This window comes from Nycticebus coucang, chromosome 9 (assembly GCF_027406575.1).
Source record: "Nycticebus coucang isolate mNycCou1 chromosome 9, mNycCou1.pri, whole genome shotgun sequence".
In the NCBI taxonomy this organism is placed as follows: Eukaryota; Metazoa; Chordata; class Mammalia; order Primates; family Lorisidae; genus Nycticebus; species Nycticebus coucang.
Genome location: NC_069788.1, coordinates 117,098,251 through 117,118,523, shown reverse-complemented (window position 1 = coordinate 117,118,523; position 20,273 = coordinate 117,098,251). Strand labels below are relative to the sequence as shown.

General features: G+C 48.7%; 1 protein-coding gene across 4 annotated transcripts in view; it reads right to left on the bottom strand.

The window, feature by feature from the left end:
• ACTN1 (actinin alpha 1) overlaps nucleotides 1–20,273 on the bottom strand; it is a 117,550-nt gene that overhangs the window by 20,781 nt on the left and 76,496 nt on the right. For all 4 annotated transcript variants that reach the window (XM_053602189.1, XM_053602190.1, XM_053602191.1 and 1 more), the window contains 5 exons: nucleotides 15,255–15,341; nucleotides 13,222–13,309; nucleotides 12,586–12,664; nucleotides 7,648–7,729; nucleotides 5,496–5,581 (listed from right to left, as the gene is read on the bottom strand). In XM_053602189.1, coding sequence (XP_053458164.1) covers nucleotides 5,496–5,581; nucleotides 7,648–7,729; nucleotides 12,586–12,664; nucleotides 13,222–13,309; nucleotides 15,255–15,341 — 422 coding nt within the window. The remainder of the gene's footprint in view (nucleotides 1–5,495; nucleotides 5,582–7,647; nucleotides 7,730–12,585; nucleotides 12,665–13,221; nucleotides 13,310–15,254; nucleotides 15,342–20,273) is intronic.

Below are 20,273 nucleotides of genomic sequence, written 5' to 3'. Positions count from 1 at the left end.
ATGTGCTTCCACAGCAGTCCCTCTACAAGGGGGGCACAGTCACTGAGTCACCCATCAACCTCAGTGCAAGGGGTAAGAGGAGGTCAGCCTGAAGGCCAAGCTTAGGCCAGCCCACAGGCCCTAACCTCCAGAGTAGAAGAGAAGTGAGCTTGATGGTGGCATCCAGGCCTACTCCAGTCACGCCAATTTTCTAGCTTTCTGGCTTTTTTCTTGCATGGCTACAAGAACCCCTCACATTATGGGGGATGTAGGGGACAGGCCACCAGACCCACCAGGTACATAAAGAATTGCAAGGGACTGCTTTGTCACAGAAGCTCAAGGGAGAGATGTTCTAGGAGAGGAAACACCTTCCCTGAGAGAATCTCAGAAACTGAAGAGTTAGAAGGGAGGGAGAATCCTGGCTTCCTGGCTTCAGGCTAGTCCTGCAGGAGATGGGTGGTTCTTTATCTCCTGCTAGAAGGCAAAGAACTTTCTGCTGTCAACAGACTTCCTAAAAGATAATGTTAGGGGTGGCACCTGTGGCTCAGTGGGTAGAGTGCCGGCCCCACATATGGAGGGTGGTGGGTTCAAACCCAGCCCCGACCAAACTGCAACAAAAAAATAGCCGGGCGTTGTGGCGGGAGCCTGTAGTCCCAGCTACTTGGGAGGCTGAGGCAAGAGAATTGCCTAAGCCCAGGAGTTGGAGATTGCTGTGAGCTGTGTGACACCACGGCACTCTACACAGGGCAATAAAGTGAGACTCTGTCTCTACCAAAAAAAAAAAGATAATGTTGCATAATCATAGATACTCAATGAGTTGAAAAAATATTCTACAGAAATAGGCAGAATGTTTATTTCCAACTGCCAAGGGAGATTGCAGAAATTTGTGTTTCCTGTGGCCTAGTTTGTATTTTCCCATTTTTTTATGACCTACTTTAAACTGTGCTATTATACAACTTAACATACAGCAATACCCTTAGTTTTATACTAAAGAGTTAGAGGCTATTATCCCTGGAGTCCTCAGCTATCCCAAGCCAAACTGCTGCCCTGACAGCATCCAGTTCCCTGGTGCAGGTAAGTCTAGAGAGGAGCTCCAACATTCAAGTGTGGCCAAATGATGCTCTGGTTTGCCACTCGCAACCTAGAGTCGCATCAGTGCCACGAGGATCTCATCTGTGACATTTTTAGTCAAAATTATTTCCCAACTCCAGCTAGAACTGCCCATTTCCTTCTCCCCAGAGCTACCCACTGCCCAGTCTTTCCTCTTGACTCGTCCTGAGTCAACCACCAAGCCTGGGGTTTCTGCTACTTATCAGCAGGGATCTTGGGCCAAGCCCGCAGCCCTCCCCAAGGTGGGTAGCAGGGTTGGGTAACCAGGGAGGAAGTGGCACCCTCCACTGCCACCCCGGCTTCCCTCAGTGCTGCTGCTCCTGGGATGGCCTGCAGGACACTGTCTCCTGCCTCAGAGCATTTCACACAGCTGTGACCACCTTCCTTGGCAATGCTGCTTATCCCTTCCCAGCCCTCACTGAGCGTTTCCCTGTGGACCATGCTCAACTCTACAACCATAAGCCCAAGCATCAGCTGCCCCAGAAACCTAGGAGGCCCACAGGCACCGGGCTACATCAGATCTGGAGCCCAGCAGAGCACAGGCTGGACTGCTGCCTGCTTATTTTTAGGGTTTTCCCAGATGCATCATGAATTTACATCAGAGATCAAGTTCATGCCTTTGAGGGCTGTTTCTCAAAAACAGTAGACCATGGGACAGCACCTGGGCTCAGTGAGTAGGGCGCCGGCCCCATATACCGAGGGTGGTGGGTTCTAACCTGGCCCAGCCAAACCGCAACAAAAAAATAGCCGGGCATTGTGGCAGGCGCCTGTAGTCCCAGCTACTCGGAAGGCTGAGGCAAGAGAATCACCTAAGCCCACGAGCTGGAGGTTGCTATAAGCTGTGATGCTACGTTACTTTACCAAGGGCGACAAAGTGAGACTCTCTGACTCACACCTGTAATCCCAGCACTGTGGGAGGCTGAGGAGGGAGAATCGCTTGAGCTCAGGAGTTCAAGATCAGCTTGAGCAAGAGTGAGATCCCAGCCGGGCGCGGTGGCTCACGCCTGTAATCCCAGCACTGTGGGAGGCTGAGGAGGGAGAATCGCTTGAGCTCAGGAGTTCGAGACTCGCCTGAGCGACAGTGAGACCCCGACTCGTGAAAAAAATGGAAAAACCCAGCCGGGCGCCGCGGAGAGCGCCTGTAATCCCAGCGGCTTCCGGAGGCTGAGGCAGCGGGGTGCCCACAGCCCGAGTCTGAGGTTGTGGTGAGCTACCACGCCCACTGCACTCTGCTCAGGGGCATAGGGTGGGACCCTGTCTCAACAACAACAACAATAATAATAATAAAATACAGTAGACCATGAATTTTGTGGGGGTTCAGGCAGTTGTCAGAGTTCCTGAATCTTTTTTTTTTTTTCAGTTTTTGGCTGGGGTCGGATTTGAACCCACCACCTCCATATATGGGACTGGCACCCTACTTCTTTGAGCCACAGGCGCTGCCCTAAACCATGAATTTTAAAGCACAAACTCCATAAACAAAATCTTAGCGCTTTTTTCTCATTCTAAATCCCTGTAGGGGAAGAGCGGGGGAGAGGAAAGCTCTGAAACAATTAGAACCCAAACCCACCAGGAAACAGAAGTCAGTCCTTATCACTCACATGCACCTGTGCGCCATACGTGTAGGAACACACGCACACGCGGGTCGCAGCACTGGGGCCTTTCTAGCTCCACCACAGGTGTGGCCACAGAAAGACAGGGAAGGATGAAGAGCTCTAGGCACAGGCTTTGGAAGATTTCCCTGGCTAGCATAAGCCACAGACAGCCAAGATGGGAAGAATCTTCCTTCACTAGCCTCTCCCCTTGGGAGAGCAGGGGATCTCCCTCCCCTGCCCCGCTCAGCGTTTAGCACCTGCTCTAGAAGTCATTGAGGGCAACTCTGGGTAGGACCCCTGACCAGGACACAAGAGTCTCACCACCACCACCACCACACCCAGCCCATGACCTTTACCTCAAGTGCAAACAAAACAGCGTGAAATGGTTGCAAACGGATGAGTGAAAGGGAAGTGGGATGGGGGAGGTGGTGTGAGATTTGGGAAGGAAGGCAGGCTGCCCCCCTGCACACATACGCCATCCACACACACGCCCCACAGCCCACATACTCCCTTCCAAACACTATCAGCCAGGAGAGAGAGGGCTTCAGAGACAGGGAAGGCCTGTGTCCATGGGCATGAAGCTCAGGACAGAACCCCTGAGGGAGAAGGGGGGAAAGTGGAGGAGGAGGAAAGAGAGCTAGAAATGGGGGAAAGACCATAGCAGAGAGCTCAGCCTGGCCATGGCCACAGGCGTGGGCACACCCTGTGGTTATCAGATCGGGAGGTCACGTCCCAGCTAAAAGAAGGCACTTAGGGGGGCTGGAGGAGGACTACAGAGTGGCAGAGGGGGTGGGACAAAGAAAACGAGGAAGCAGGGGCACGGCAGAGAAGGGATGCTCCTCCGTCCTGAGCCAGTGCTGATAAACCCTGGAAGGAGGTGGGCAGGGTGTCAGGTGCCCACTCGCTGGGAACAGGGTTGCTCTAGCTCATAGGGTATCTCTGGGTAATTTTCTACCTCATCTCCAAGGCATGTCTATTGGGAAAATGTCATACTGGTTTTCTTAGAAGACATTTTTATTGCTATCTGCAGTATAATTTTAGTAATAAATATTCAAATCCTCATGCCTTTAGCACACACGGCACTCACGTATGGTCTGCAACCTGCCTGGCTATCCACGGCAGGCCTGTCAGGAAGTATCAGACAGGACCCTGGCCTGGACACCGGAGAGGGGGTGAGAAGGCTTCTCCCTTCCCTGGCTGCTGGCTAAAATTGAGAGAATGGCCTTGCTCAAGCAGGGAGAAGGAAGAGAGAGAAGGGAAGGAATCCTGGAGGCTTAAGGGAACAGTCAGAATGCATAGCCAAGAGCTGTGCTAACTGGGATAGGGCTGCTGGTGTGGGGTCCAGGGAAGAAGCCGAGACCACAAGCTTCTTTCCCATTTGTGAGGACAGAGGCATGGGAGGTCATTCAGGGGCTGGGGCTCTCTGGCATCAAGTGTCCTGGCCAAGGCTCAGAGGGATCCTGTCTCTTCCCCACCAAGAGCAGGAGGGGCTCCTCTGGTCCCTCCTTTCCTTCCAGGGCCTGCTTCTGGAGCATCTAGGGAGGACGGGAGATGGGCAAGAGGATGGCAGGGAGACGGACGAGGCCGAGGAGAGCTCACCTTCTGCGTACCTGAGAAGGCGTGGCTGTGACATGAAACATTAGGTCACATGGCCTTCCCATCCGGCCTTAGCTGCCTACACATCTGCACAGAGAAGGAGAAGAGGTTGAGAGGAGAAGTGGGCGGCAGCAGGACAGAACAAGCCCAAACAGCCACAGTGGACAGAGAGAAGACACAAGACAGGTGGACAGACAGAACGGGGGGAACGAGCAGAAAGAGAAAAATGCAGCAGTGGGGAGAAAGGGTGGGTGGGAGGTGAGCACAGTCTAAGGCGGAGCACAGAGGACGAGGGAGGGCGGCAGGGAGGTGGGGCAGAGGGTGGGGAGGGGTTCCCGTCATGCATTTCAACACAAGTCACTCAGACGCCATGCAGAGGGGGCCCAAGGGCCAAAGCCGTGAAGGTTCTGTGGTCATGGCAATGTTGTGCTCCTTCTGGGGTCCTGCCTATGAGGGGGCTCTGGGGTAGGTGAGCCTGCTGCCTGAGCCAAGCCTGGTAATATGAAAATGTCTAAATCTTTAGTGTCTGTAGCACAAAGGGCTCCCTTTATTCATGTAAAACCTGCACAACTGGACTGTAACCTTAGGCCTCCCTGAGCAAAACCAGCCAGGACACTTGAAGGGTCTCCCAGCTGCCCACTCCATGTTTTGTTTCCTCTCAGTGGCTGTCCGGTAACAGAATGCAGCATGAACGCTTGGGGGTCCCACGTAGGATACAGAAGAAGGCCCAGAGGAGCTGTGAGCAGCTTTGCTAAATTGTGCATGTGTGCAGGAAAAAGGCAAGGGCTATGACGCCTTCGTCAAACAGGTAGGAGAAGACAGGAGATGCCTCCCCAGGGAAGCCCCACTGCTCTGTCAAGCCCGAGGCTTCCACAGTGGGAGGCACAAAGGGGCTGCTGCCCGCTCGCCTTCTAACTCCCAGAGCCACCCAGGCTGACTCGAACACAAAGCCCTTCCTGCATGAGCCAATCATCTGCATCCTGCCCAATTTTCTTGGTAACAGTAGAGGAAGATGAGAGAAAGAGCAAGGAGCAGGAGAGGAGCCAGGCACGAACAGCACGCTGCTTCAGAACCAGGGCAACCTGTGCCCAAGGGACCAGACCATCCAGATACCTGTCACAGGGCAGAGGCAGGGTGGGCGGGAGGCAGGAGGACATGGTTTGGAATCCAGCATGAGGTGTGCTGGGCATAGAGATGGAGGGGAGGGGCCCCCGGTACCTTCTGGGCTCCAGAGAAGGCATGGTAGAAGCTAGACACATAAGTCATGATGGCTTTCTCATCTGGTCGGGCGGTTCCAACGATGTCTGTCAAGAAAAATCTGGAGTTAAAGCCAGCTGGCTCAGTGAACACGTCATACACCCCCTGGTATGATGTGGAAAGAACCTCACAGCACCAGCCAGAATGCTGAGGCTGAATCTAACCAGCCTCTGGCACCGACTTCCACTGAGGGGGAATTTGAAAGGTAAAATGAGGCCCAAGGGGGCAAATAGACAAACCCAGAATAAGGGACATTCTACAGGGGAGCAGCCCCAGTTTCCACGACAAGTCAGCAGCAGGAATAAGAGGGGCGAGGAGAGAAGCGCTACAGATGGGAAAGACAGAAGGAACATAACCAAATGCCGTGTGTGGACCCTGTTTGGATACTGATTAAAACACACCCAGCTCTCAAAGACATTTCTTAGACACCTGGGGAAATCTGATTATGAACTGGGCAGGAGATGTGTCAAGGAATTGTCAATTTGCTACAAGTGAAAACTTTTGTGTGGTTATATAAGAAAATATCCATATTTTTAAGGTATGTATTCTAAAGTAGGTGGCAGTGAAATTTGTGACACCTGTGATATGCTTTGAGATATTCCAACCCAGAAAAGAAGAAAAAAAAAAGTAAGCATGACAAAATCTCTGACATTATATCCAAATGATGGGTATATGAAAGTTCATCATGCTATTCTCTCTGCTTTTGCATGAGTTTAAAAATGTTCCTAATGGCTCGGCGCCCATAGCACAGTAATTACGGCACGAGCCACATATACCGAGAGTGGTGGGTTCAAACCCGGCCTGGGTCCGGGCCAACTAAACAACTGCAACAAAAAGATAGCCAGGTGTTGTAGTGCACACCTGTAGTCCCAGCTACTTGGGAGGCTGAGGCAAGATAATCGCTTAAGCCCAAGAGCTTGAGGATGCTGTGAGCTGTGACACCACTGCACTCTACTCAGGGCAACATAGTGACACTCTGTCTCAAAAAAAAAAAAAAACAGAAATGCTCCTAATGACATTTTGAAATTTAAAACACCAATAGTGGGGCAAAGGGGCAGGGGAGCAGTTCTGGACCCCACCATGGTTCCTCCCTGCCCCACAGCACTGGGCAGGCACAGCTGAGCAGCTGGGGCCAAGAAGGAACCAGAGAGAAAGTGGCTGTGGTGTGGGGGGCTTCTCCCAAGGGACAAGGGTGGGGCAGAGGGATAAGGAGACCTAGACTGACCCCAGCCTGGAGGCAGCCAGCCCTTGCTTCATGGGTCCCTACGTTCCCCAGATACTTCCCTTCCCCCACAAGCCTCTGCTCGCCCCATCAGAGCAGCTCCACATGATAAGAAGTGCAGAGCTGCAAAGGTGCATTCAGTGGCCAGAAGAGGTGAGTTTCCTCCAGCCCCAGACACAATCTTTGGTAGGATGTGCTTATGTCAAAGCCCCAACCTGCCCCATCCAGGAGGCCTGGTAAGCGGGGTCCGGATGACTCAGTCCTCAACAAGAAACAGAAAAGTCAACACTGACTTGGGGCCCCTCCTTCTCTACCTGCCACGGGATCCCCTTTCTTTGGTTGGGACCTGCTGAGCAAGGGTTGGAAACTGGAAACCTCTATCAGCAGGAAGGTCCCAGCCACAGCTGTCTAGTACCCTCCTCAGAAGGCAGCTGAAGAGGCCAAGTCCTGGCGTTACAAAGGCTTTGAAGGTGTTGAGAGTAAACACTACACCTGGACACCAGTGTGCAGACCACCCAGAGGTCCCAGGGTTATGACAGTACACCTCTTAGCCAGTGCAACCCCCATACCAAACTGTAGGCAGAAGTCGGACAATAGGGGAACACCCCGTTCCGCTACCCATCACCCCAACTCCACACCCTCAGGCGATCTGTGCAAGAACAGCCACAGAGAACAGCCACAAAGCCCCTGGCAGCACCAGCTGTCACTTCTCCCTCTAAATCTCAGGGAACCATGGAATCCCTGACCTATGGCTGACCCCCAGCTCCTCACACGAGGCCCCAGAAGCCCAGGTCTTCTCCCTACCTGCCTCAGGCTGTGGGAGCCCACCCTCCTCCTCCCTGATGGCAGGTGGGGGGAGAGCAGGAGGCACAGAAGAAATACGCCATTTACCTTCAGCGTCTAGCATCTTGGGGATGTCCAGGTACTTCTCTGCCACGTCAAAGGCTGTGTTCAGATTTGTAAGTGGGTCATCCTAGAGATGAAGGGACAGTAAAGTGAGAACCATGACAAGTCACTGGCTACCCCTCACTGGGTAGTCACCCAAACTAGGGGGGCAGAGCGGACTTTCTACCAGCACCCCCAGGCTTAATCGGCAGAGGAGCTCTGGGTGTAGAGGGCTATCTCCCTATCAGGGCTCCCTGGCTGGGGACTTAAGACATTCTCTTTCCCCTTCAAGCTTCAGTCTGTTAGGGGAGCGTGGGGAAGAATACTAGTCTGCAGACTAAGCAGGGAGCAGGAAAAGAATCACTAGGAAACGCATGCCTCAAGCAGGCTCTGGCCTGGCTATGGTCACCCTTAGCTTTTGATTCAGCTCTGCCACCAGCCAGTGGGACTCCTGGGTAAGAAATCTGACCTCACCTGTAACTCAAGAGCTGGACTAGGAGCCCCTTTGGTCTTCACCGTCCATGACATTTGGGGGCTCCTTTACACAGTCACAGCTTTTGACTATTCTGGCTTCTGCTACCTTTTCAAGAAAACCTAGTGGGGGCCTGGCAGGGATGTGGAGAATTGAATCTGGTGTGCTGGAGTGCATTGTAAACGTAGGTGGGAATGTAAAATGGTGCAGCTGCCATGGAGAGCAGCATGTGGCTCCTCAAAAACACCAAACCCAGAATTATCAAAGGATCCAGCAAGCCCACTCCTGGGATGTACCCAAAAGAACTGAAAGCAGGGTCTCAAAGAGGAATTGGTATACCCTTGTTCACAGCAGCACTAACAGTGGAAGCAACCCAGTGTCCATCCATGGATGAATGGATAAACAAATGTGGACTATCTGTACAATGGAATAGTTTCAGCCTTAGAAAAGAAGGAAATCCTGTCACAGCTGCAACACGGATGCACTCTGAGGCCATTCTGTTAACTGAAATAGTCCAGACACAAAAGGACAAATGCTGTATGATTCCACTTTTTTGAGGCACCTATAGTCGTTAAAATCACAGAGACACAAAGTAGAAAGGTGGTTGCTGGGGACTGGGGGAGGACAGAAGAGGGAATTATTGCTTAATGAGTACAGAGGTTCAGTTTTGCAAGATAAAAAGAGTTCTGGAGGTGGATGGTGGTGGTGGTTGCACAATAGTGTGAATGTATGTGATGCCACTGAACTGTATATTTAAAAATAGTTAAGATGATAAATTTTGTGTCATGCATATTTTACCATGAGTTTTTCTTTTCAAAAAATTTGTAAATGCAGGCCAGGCACAGTGGCTCATGCCTATAATCCTACAACTCTGGGAAACCAACGCAGGTGGACTGGTCAAGCTCAGTTCAAGACCAGCCTAAGCAAAAGCAAGACTCTGTCTCTACTAAAATTAAAAAAACTAGCCAGCTGTTGTGGCGGGTACCCATAGTCTCAGCTACTCAGGAGGCTGAGGCAAGAGGATCACTTGAGCCCAAGAGTTTGAGGTTACTGTGAGCTATGACACCATGGCACTCTACCGAGGGCGACAGAATGAGATTCTGTCTTAAATAAATAAATTGGTGAATGCAGGAAAACAAAGCCCGAGTGAGAAGAGGTCCGTACTGGGCCCCTCCCCCTCTATTTTTGGTCCCTCAGACTAACCTAAAGCAAGCTGGTTTTGTCTGCCCAGGACTCAGTTTCCCTGTATAAGAGAGAAGGTAGAATCCTGGGAAAGTTTCAGACAGTATTCGGATGATTACAAAAACTTCACGCCATGCAGTGAAGGTCACCTCCAGCCAGGGCCTCAGATACCAGCTCCCAGTGCTGGGCCCAGGTGGTCTAGGGACGCCCACCTCACAGATGGTGCAGGGAGCAGGAGCTTCCCAGTCAGAGCTCAGCAGCTCTGTCTCCAAAATTCGTAGGCACCAGTTGGCTCTGACAAGTTCTGTGATTTCCAGAAAGTATTCATGGCTCACAGAACCCAGGTCTATGCTAGGGTTTGGCCTGCATCTTACTAATGATATTGATCACAGAGAAGGACAGAGGGTAGAGAGGGAACTAAGCCAGTATCAGAAAAGTCCCCTGGACTCTCACCTCTTGAGTGCTAATGCTTCTGGAGCGTTTGGAATAGGGGAGGGGACTCTAGGGCCACAGGTCAGCACAGGCCCCATTTTACATGGGGGTGGGTAACAGCTCTGGATTAACTGTCACTCCAGCATATCCAAGCAAGGACACAGATACATGCATATCTGTCACCAAAGCACATTGTCTGAACAGGAAGGAGGTGTGTGATGATGCCTTTGAAAGAAAAATATTTCCCTCAGCCCTGCTTGATTTGGCCACACAGCTTTCTGGCAGGTATACGGAGTTCTCAAACTGATTTGCTTTTCCTTGCAAGGCTGGGAGCCCCCTTCCTCTCAAGGGACTGGCTGAGAGAGGGCTGGCCCCTGCTCTCTATGCAGACCTGGGCACAACTATGCACAGAGACAGGCCGTGGGCTCCTCTGCTCCAGCAGACGGCTCTTTGAGGAGGGCCAAGACCCAGCCCCAAGCCTCAGGTGACTGGAGGGGATGGGAATTTGCTTCTTTCCTCCCTTATAATCCATCCTTTCTGGCAGCTTACTCACCCAGATTCCCAAAACAAAGGGCTTGCTATGACCAAGACTTGCCAGAACAGCTCCTGCCCACAAAGCCCTGCCTGCCCACTGCAGAGTGAGAGATCCACTGTGCTTTCTAGTGTCCAAGTGAAGCAGAAAAGCACAAGGCAGTCATCCCTACAAGCTCCCCCCTTGATGAGAGATTTGAGCACAGACAGGCAGCTCTCTGCTGAGCCCCAGATCACCACCTGGGGGCAAGAGAAGGGCTTGCCATGCAGTCTCTGGGTGCTGGGATGGACAGAGAGGAAAGATGTGAGCACGATCACAGTGGTCCAGGGTGGGCCTCTCCAAGGTCTAAGCCAGTGTCCTTCATCCAGCTTGGACACTAAGAACTACCTCAAGGCTACAAATGTAACTCCCACCTCCTCATCTGCTCCCTCCACACACACACACTTAAGAAAAACACTAACGCTGGGCGTGGTGGCTCACCCTTGTAGTCCTAGCACTCTGAGAAGCTGAGGCAGATGGACTGCTTGAGCTCAGGAGTTCGAGACTAGCCTAAGCAAGAGTGAGATCTTATCTCTACTAAAAATAGAAAAACTAGCTGGGCATTGTGGCAGGCACCTGTGGTCCCAGCTACTTAGGAGGCTGAGGCAAGAGGATTGCCCAAGCCCCGGGGTTTGAAGTTGCTGTGAGCTATGATGCCACAGCATTCTACCAAGGGCAACTAAATGAGATTCTGTCTAAAGAAAAAAAAAAAAAGAAAGAAAAGAAAATCACTAGCAGCTCATGCCAAAAGCAGGAACAAAACCAAGCAGTTATCAACAGGAAACCTACCAGCCAAACTTTAGCAATAAAAGAAAGAAAATCCATGAGTGGGATCACCTGCCAGGACCACATAACAGTTAGGAACAAGGCTAGGATAAAAAGTCTCTTAGAGGCCGGGCGTGGTGGCTCACGCCTGCAGTCCCAGCGCTGTGGGAGGCCGAGGCGGGTGGATTGCCTGAGCTCAGAGGTTCGAGACCTGTATGTAACAGCAGTGAGCCAGAGTAAGACCCCATGTCTACTAACATCAAAACTAGCCAGACGTCACATGAAAACATGTTCATCATCTCTATATATTAGAGAAATGCAAATCAAAACAACCCTGAGATATCATCTAACCCCAGTGAGAATGGCCCACATCACAAAATCTCAAAACTGCAGATGCTGGCGTGGATGTGGAGAGAAGGGAACACTTTTACACTGCTGGTGGGACTGCAAACTAGTACAACCTTTCTGGAAGGAAGTATGAAGAAACCTCAAAGCACTCAAGCTAGACCTCCCATTTGATCCTGCAATCCCATTACTGGGCATCTACCCAGAAGGAAAGAAATCCTTTTATCATAAGGACACTTGTACTAGACTGTTTATTGCAGCTCAATTTACAATCGCCAAAATGTGGAAACAGCCTAAATGCCCACCAACCCAGGAATGGATTAACAAGCTGTGGTATATGTATACCATGGAATACTATTCAGCCCTTAAAAAAAATGGAGACTTTACATCCTTTGTATTAACCTGGATGGAAGTGGAAGACATTATTCTTAGTAAAGCATCACAAGAATGGAGAAGCATGAATCCTATGTACTCGATTTTGATATGAGGACAATTAATGACAACTATGGTTATGGGGGGGGAAACAGAAAGAGGGAAGGAGGGAGGGGGGTGGGACCTTGGTGTGTGTCACACTTTATGGAGGCAAGACATGATTGCAAGAGGGACTTTACCCAACAATTGCAATCAGTGTAACCTGGCTTATTGTACCCTCAATGAATCCCCAACAATAAAAAAAAAAAAAAAAAAACTAGCCAGACGTTGCGGTGGGCGTCTGTAATCCCAGCTACTGGGGAGACAACGGGACAGAGCATCGCCAGAGGAAGCATTGAAAAAAAAGAAGAAAGAAAATGAACAAAAAAAAAAAAAGAGTACTTCAAACGAAGAAGAATGATGAACAAGCAAGCTGAAAATAAAAATTAAAAAAAAAAGTCTCTTAGAATATGCAATATTTTAAAATATAAAAGTAACATCTCCACCTTACAAACCCCAGAAAAACAGAAAGAAGAAATAGCACTTATTATTCTGTCACCCCAACGAAACTTCTACCACAGCTGTGGCATTTTCCTGGTAGGGTTGTGTACATGCCCAAGTACACAAATGCTGTACACGTAGCTAACAAAGTGGCCCTGACAGGGAAGGTGTTTTTCTGCTCACCAGATGGGGCTCTGTCTGGTTGGTCTAAGAAGCCAGCACCTCTCAGGGCCAGCGGCAGGGCAGGCCAGCACAGCACACATACCTTCCGCAGCTTCCCGTAGTCAATCAGTTCAGGCCGGTGGCGGTGGATCAGGGCGCAGAAGCCGAGGCCGTCCTTCCAGCTGCCCAGGGAGGGAGAAGGGGGTAAGCTGGTAAGTGAGGCTGGACAGACAGGCAGCCAAACACGGATAAGGGGAAAGCGCCATGCAGGGGTCTCCTCTAGCTCGACAGGATGGGAAGGTATTTTTCCTGACCACAATCCCAGGGACTACGTAAAGACTTGTGGGGGAGGCACTGGCAAGCTGAGATAAAGCTGCCATACCAACCCTCCCATCACCAAAGACTGTGGTTCCAGAGTCCCTCGGCTGGGACTTTCTAGATATTCCCCTTGGAGACCTTCCCAGTAGCACAAGCGTCAGGCAGTAGCCATGTCCAATACACCATGAAGAACGTGAGAGAGAGAGAGAGAGAGAGAGAGAGTGAGTGTGTGTGTGTGTGTGTGTGTGTGTTGGTTAGGGTAGGGGGATAGGTGGTTCAAAGGGACAGCAACCTCCCCTTCCCAAGAAAAGCTACCTGCTCCCCCAAGGGCCCCAACTCTGTGCTAGGCCCCCAGGGGGCCCTGGAAGCTCCTAGGGAGGCAGCTCAGATTCTGCAAGAGCCCTCAAATCCCGCCACTCACCTTATGTGGAAGTTCTGGATGTTGACGTTTTTATAAGGGGCTGTCTTTCTCTGACACCATAAGAGGAGCCCTTCCTTGGCTGAAGTCTCTGTGGGGAAAGGGACAGACAAAAATTTCAGGGGGCTGGGTGGCACCTGTGGCTCAAAGGAGGAGGGCGCTGGGCCCATATGCCAGAGGTGGGGGGTTCAAACCCAGCCCCCGGCCAAAAAACGCAAAAACAAAAAAAAAAAAAAAAAAAAAGTGTCTATCTTAAAGTCAGTAATCAAATTAAAAAATTTCAGGGGGCTGACTCAGTGGAAGGAGGGGCTCCAACTCACAGAAGCCCCCATGACTCCTAGATTCCAACCCTGTGGCTACCAAGGAGGGAAGGACTGGCCACAAGTCTATTTCCTTGACAAAGTTTGAGAAGTCATTTGAGAGACAGAAAAGCAAGCTAAGAAGCCTTTCAGCTAGCTGAGATAAGAGCCATTCATATTTCAAAATTACCTCCCCCTGCTTCCTTTTATTCAAAGAAATGGTAGTGATACAAGTAAGTCAGCAACTTCTGTCAGGTGGCCACCCTGAGAAGGAAGGTTTGATTGGTCTGGGAAATCTTAATATGCAGGAGTCTCCAGAAGGGATTATGCAGGCTGTCGGTGTGAGTGAGAAAAAAGCTTTAGAATTCCTACCCACATTTTGTTTTCATCTGAAAAACCAGGTTTCCTTATATTAAGTGCATGAATCAACATTGGTGCCCTCTGTTGCCATCCAGGGGGCCCAGGAAGCTCCTAGCACATAAGGCTGCAAACCACACTACCCCTCTGTGTTCAGATCTGTGAATTGCAGGTAGTGGCAGCCAGTGAAATGGGTTCACAGATGACATCACAAAGTGGACTTTAAAATGATGTCATCCTGTTAAACTGTTTATCCTTGTTGCACACTGCACAGATGTGCTCATCTGACTGAAATGTATTTCCGAAATTGTGCACAGTGGAAAAGAGAAAAATGAGCAGTTTGAGTCTAGAATGGCTATTGAATAAAGAAGTGCAGTGAAAAAAATAAAATAATGTTCAAGGGTTCTTACAAAGATTACGATCAGAAGCAGTTAAAAATTTGGCAAAGCTAATCCTTTCACTTAGTTTAAGCTCTTTGTCAATTATGTGACAAGATTAAAACACTGACGATTTAATCAGATATGACAAGAAATCCACCCAAACAAATCAAGACGGCTATATGAAAAATAGATTTACATCTACTATCACTAACAAGAATCATACCCTAAGTGACTTCTATGCACTTCTTCCATTCCAGCCCTAAATACCAACTACCATAAACTAAACTTAGACTTTCACAATACTATATCACAAAATGCAAGCTATGATTTCTGTAACAAAGCAATTTAATCTACATTGTTTTCATTAAGAAACCTCTTTGAATAAAAATGCTTAAAATTTAAGTGCCATTAAAAGGAATAAAGCATTTAAAAAATATCTCCATCTCCTCTTTTAAAACTCTTCCTTGGTATGTATGTTTTATCATATGAATAGCAATATACAAATATTACAAAATACATACATATCAGACATAAACCTCAAAAACTGCTGGAATGTGGAATCAAAAGCTTAGAGATCACTGTCCCAGAACATGGTGGCCCTTGAAGATCTGCAAAGTGGCCACTAGAGGGTGCTATGGGAGCAAAATGGAAGACCTGGGGGCAGCTCCCCCTCAGGGCACTCCCTCCCAGAGGATATTTCCCCACCGTTCAGGATTAACAACCCAAGAGCCAGATAAGATTTCCAATACACTTCCCCACAGCAGGCTCAGCTTTCCCAAGTAGGGTGTTTCTCTGAGGCCAACATGCCTAAAGGAACCAGCACCCCAAATAGTTCCCACTTCTTTGCACAGACGAGGAGAGAGGGCAAAAGCCCACAAATGGGTAAGAAGCCCAGGACTTGGCCCATGATCCATGTCTATTGCCCCAGTAAGGAAGGGAATTCTCTAGGCAGAGGAGAGGTGCAAACCTGGGGAAGGAATGGATCAATGCAGAAACCCACCTTCCACAGAGATGTCCTGGATAGCAAAGCGAAGGATGATGGTCCAGATCATGCCCAAGGTCATTTTCACATTCCCATCCACAATTTCTGCAGAAACAGCAGTAGAGAACATTAGAATGGGTCTTAGCAGGGACAGAACTATCACTCCCTCGGTGCCCATATTGCTCCACACACCACACCAGGAATCAAAGATCCACTTCTAGAGGGAAATAGGATGTTTTTTAATGTTAATGCGACAAACTATGACAGGTGCCAGGAGAGAAGTCCACTGGGGGCACAAGGAAAGGGCAGTCAATTCTATCTGGAGACACTGGGTACATCAAGAAAGGCCACAGGGAAGGGGATATCTTAAACCCTGATCTGTGCTTACCAGACTGATGAAGAAGAAAGGGAGGATTTCTAAGCCATCCCAAATGTTCTGGCAACTCCTAAAGCTGGGGAATCTCTGGGCAATCACAGCTCTCAAAATAGCCATCCACACAGAGAAAGCCAGTATAAGCAACAGAAAATCACAAACTTAAAGTTTTGTAAACTGCCATCTTGAACGAACCTTGTACTTAACCTTCTAATGCCATTAGTAGAGTATTAAAATACATTTTTTTAAAAACCCAACAGTTTCAAGATCACAACTAAGAAACCCACTATGTTTAGTTTAAGCAGCACTCTTTAAACTTTTAAATGCTATAAATTCTATTAAGTATATTTTCTTTCTTATTCTCTGTACCAAGCTTAGAGGCAGGAAATATAAACCTAAATTAGTCCTATCTTTAAGGAATCTAAGACATGGAGCAATTTATGGTCTTAAACAAGTGAAACTCAAATGTAGACTCCTTATTCTCTCACCTGCTTCCAGACCAGGAGATAGTAACCTGCCCCATGGTCAGGAATCTTCAGTTAAGAGTAAGGTATCCAAAGAACATTTTGATTTTTTCCTACCTGCAACACTCATTTTGGAGACCCAACAGAACCATGAGAAGGGACCATTTCCAGGGAGTCCTGATGCCCTCAGCCAACGTTCATTAGAATTTGCACCCCACAAACTCCTTAAACAAGAGTGGATTTTCATTTGCACCTTCCTCAAAAGTGAGGATAAAACTACATGCTATTCTGTGACCAATGAAGTGCAATGCATGGAGCAACACACAGCCACAACTGCCCCCGCAGACAGCAGGTAACCTGCTGAGGCTGCAGGGGGGTCCTGGGCAAAAGAGGAGCAGTGTCCTATTTAGTCATAGGATAGGATGTGACTCTTCCTGTGAACACGGAGATCTAAATGCCCCGCCCAGACCTGGAAGACACCCACAATCCTACATCCAAGGGCTGGGGTTTGAGAGTAACAGAGGGCTGCAGCAGCAGCAACTGCTTTCGTTAACAAACACCACAGATGGCCAGTACTTGGCAAAGCACTTTGAGGGGAGGTAGAACCACCCATTAAGAATCAGCTCAGAACAGCTATGATTTAATAAAAAAAAAAAAAAACAGCTCAGAAACCTTCGGTATTTTTAAAATGCCCTTTCACTTGTGATTTCCAATGGTTGAACATCTGTTTTATTTATATATATATATGTTTTTTTTGGTAGAGACAGAGTCTCACTTTACCGCCTTCAGTACAGTGCCATGATGTCACAGAACTCACAGCAACCTCTAGCTTTTGGGCTTCAGCGATTCTCCTGCCTCAGCCTCCCGAGCAGCTGGGACTACAGGCACCCGCCACAACGCCCGGCTATTTTTTGGTTGCAGTTCAGCCGGGGCTGGGTTTGAACCCGCCACCCTCGGTATATGGGGCCAGCGCCCTACTCACTGAGCCACAGGCGCCACCCAACATCTGTAATATTTAAAAAGTATATCTAGGCCGGGCGTGGTGGCTCACGCCTGTAGTCCCAGCGCTGTGGGAGGCCGAGGCAGGTGGATTGTCTGAGGTCAGAGGTTCAAGACCAGTATGAGCAGCAGTCAGCCAGAATAAGACCCTGTCTCTCCTAACAACATCAAAAACAGCCAGCACCGCAGGAGAAAGAAGAAAATCAACAAAAAAGGAGTACTTCAAACAAAGAATGAACAAGCAAACTGAAATTAAAAATAAAAAAATTAAAGAAAAAAGTATATCTAAATTGGCAAGACAAAGAATCTAAACTCTCAATAAATAGGCAAGAGACATGAATAGACATCACAAAACATGAAATACTAATAACCAATCCATAAGAATGTTCAATCTTTTTTTTTTTTGTAGAGAGAGTCTCACTTTATTGCCCTTGGTAGAGTGCTATGCCATCACAGCTCATAGCAACCTCCAACTCCTTGCCTCAGCCTCCCCAGTAGCTGGGACCACAGGCGCCTGCCACAACGCCCGGCTATTTTTTTGTTGCAGTTTGACTGGGTCGGGTTTGAACCCACCAACCTTGGTACATGGGGTCAGCGCCCTACTCACTGAGCCACAGGTGCCACCCAAATGTTCAATCTCTTTTATAACCAAAGAAATAAGCTATCATTTCCCAGCTATTAAATTAGCAAAGTTAAAAAGTAAAATTAAAAGCCAAACACACACCTGGTGTGTTTGTGATTTCCAATGGTATTTATATTTTTCCAATATATATTACAGATGTTATATAGATATATATACAGGTGCTAGCAATACCACCACACTGAATAAGAGAAGTGTGAATTAGTTTTAAAAAAATTTGTTTTTAAAAAGAAACTCCTGGGAAATAATTTGGCTGTGGGGAGCAAGCATGTTAAAGTTATTCAATGTTTTGTTTTTTTTTTAATTTCACTTGCTTGTTCATTCTTCTTCGTTTGAAGTTCTCTTTTTTCTTGTTCATTTTCTTCTTCCTCTGGAGATGCTGTTTCCCGTTGCCTCCCCAGTAGCTGGGATTACAGACGCCCACCACAACGTCCGGCTGTTTTTGATGTTGTTAGTAGAGACGGGGTCTTAAGGCTGGCTCACTGCTGCTCATACTGGTCTCAAACCTCTGAGCTCAGGCAATCCACCTGCCTCGGCCTCCCTCAGTGCCGGGACTACAGGCGTGAGCCACCACGCCCAGCCAGTTATTCAATGTTTTCTTTTTTTTTTTTTTTTTTTTGTGGTTTTTGGCCGGGCTGGGTTTGAACCCACCACCTACGGCATATGGGACCAGCACCCTACTCCCTGAGCCACAGGCACCGCCCCAGTTATTCAATGTTTTCATCGTCAAATTCTATCTCTAGGAATCTATTCCTAGCCACTGACCTGAAATGTGGGAGTATGGTCTCTGTGTTAAATGTGCTGTTGCAAGGCTACTTATGGTGGCCCTAAATAGGAAACCATGTGAATGTACAAAGTACACAGAGTGACTGAGTAAATCCCCAGACCCCACTGGCCTCTGCTCAACACCTCTATGGCTTCCCACCTCATGCAGAGTCAAAGCCAGTGGCCAGTGAGGGCCTGGTGGTCTGGGAGCTGGGCCTCCCTGCAGCTCTCCTCCCCTGGGGTGTCCACGTGGCTTGTTCCTGGCCCTCCTTGTCTCTACTCACACATCCCTTCTCACTAGCACCTTCCTTGACCACCCAAATTATGCCCTGCTTTAGTTTTCCCCATCTGGACATAAATGCATGTATATTTTCTCTCTCCCCCTTCTAGAATATAGGCTCCACGAAGGTAAGAATATTTTCCGCTTTGCAACACTATCTGTTTGCTTGAGACAGAGTCTGACTTTGTCACCCTAGTAGAGTGCCATTGCATCATAGCTCACAAAAACCTCAAACTTTTGGGCTCAAGCGATCTTATTGCCTCAGCCTCCCAAGTGGCTGGGACTACAGGCATCTACCACAATACCTGGCTAATTTTTCTATTTTTGGTAGAGACGGGGACTCTTATCCAGGCTGGTCTCAAAACTCCTGAGCTCAAGCAATCTACCTGCCTTGGCCTCCCAGAGTGCTAGGATTACAGGTGAGCCACTGTGCTTGCCCTATCATTTTGCATCGCTATTTAGAGCAGGGGCCCTCAAACTGTGGCCCGCAGGCCACATGAGGGAGTGTGATTGTATTTGTTCCCATTTTGTTTTTTCACTTCAAAATAAGATATGTGCAGTGTGCATAGGAATTTGTTCATAGGTTTTTTGTTGTTTTTTTTTTAAACTATAGTCCGGCCCTCCAACAGTCTGAGGGACAGTGAATTGGCCCCCTGTTTAAAAAGTTTGAGGACGCCTGATTTAGAGCCTAATATACTTGGCACTGAGAAAACACTCCATCAGCACTTGTTGAATGAATGAAAGCACTAAGCACAAGTGGATGAGTGGGCAGAGGAGGGGATCCCCTGAGAACACAACAACTCAGGTCTCTTTCCAGAGGAGGGCTAGAATTTGGGGAGGGAGGTGTCTGGAACACAGTGCAACTGTGCTCAATAAACAGATGATTAACACAGCCATTGAAGATTACATTCATGAGTTTTTGATTTGTAAAAATATTTCTTTTTTTTTTTAAGTTTTTTTTATTTTTAATTTCAGCTTCCTGTTCATTCTTCTTCGTTTGAAGTACACTTTTTTGTTGTTCATTTTCTTCTTCCTCTGGGGATGCTCTGTCCCGCTGTTCTTGATGTTAGTAGAGATGGGGTCTTACTCTAGCTCACTGCTGTTCATATAGGTCTTGAACCTCTGAGCTCAGGCAATCCACCTGCCTCGGCCTCCCACAGCGCTGGGACTACAGGCGTGAGCCACCACGCCCGGCCTGTAAAAATCTTTCTAATAGAGGAAGTAGAAAAATCAAATACAAAATTGTATGGATAGTGCCTTAAGTATAAGGGGAGTTTTTTTAAAGCCTAGGAAAAGCTCTGAGTGGTGATTCAGAAACTCAGCCTTCCTAGGAGCGACCTCTGCAGTGCTGGCTGCCCCCTCGGCCCCCCACAAGGCCCCTCTCTGTGAAGGCCAAATCCCCCAGCCTCCGGCGGGCTAGCCCCTGCCGGCAGACCTACCTTCCTCAGAGGCTCCCCAACACTAAGGGAGGCAGGGGGGTTCTCTTTTGGACCTTGCCTACTTACACCCCTTCTTC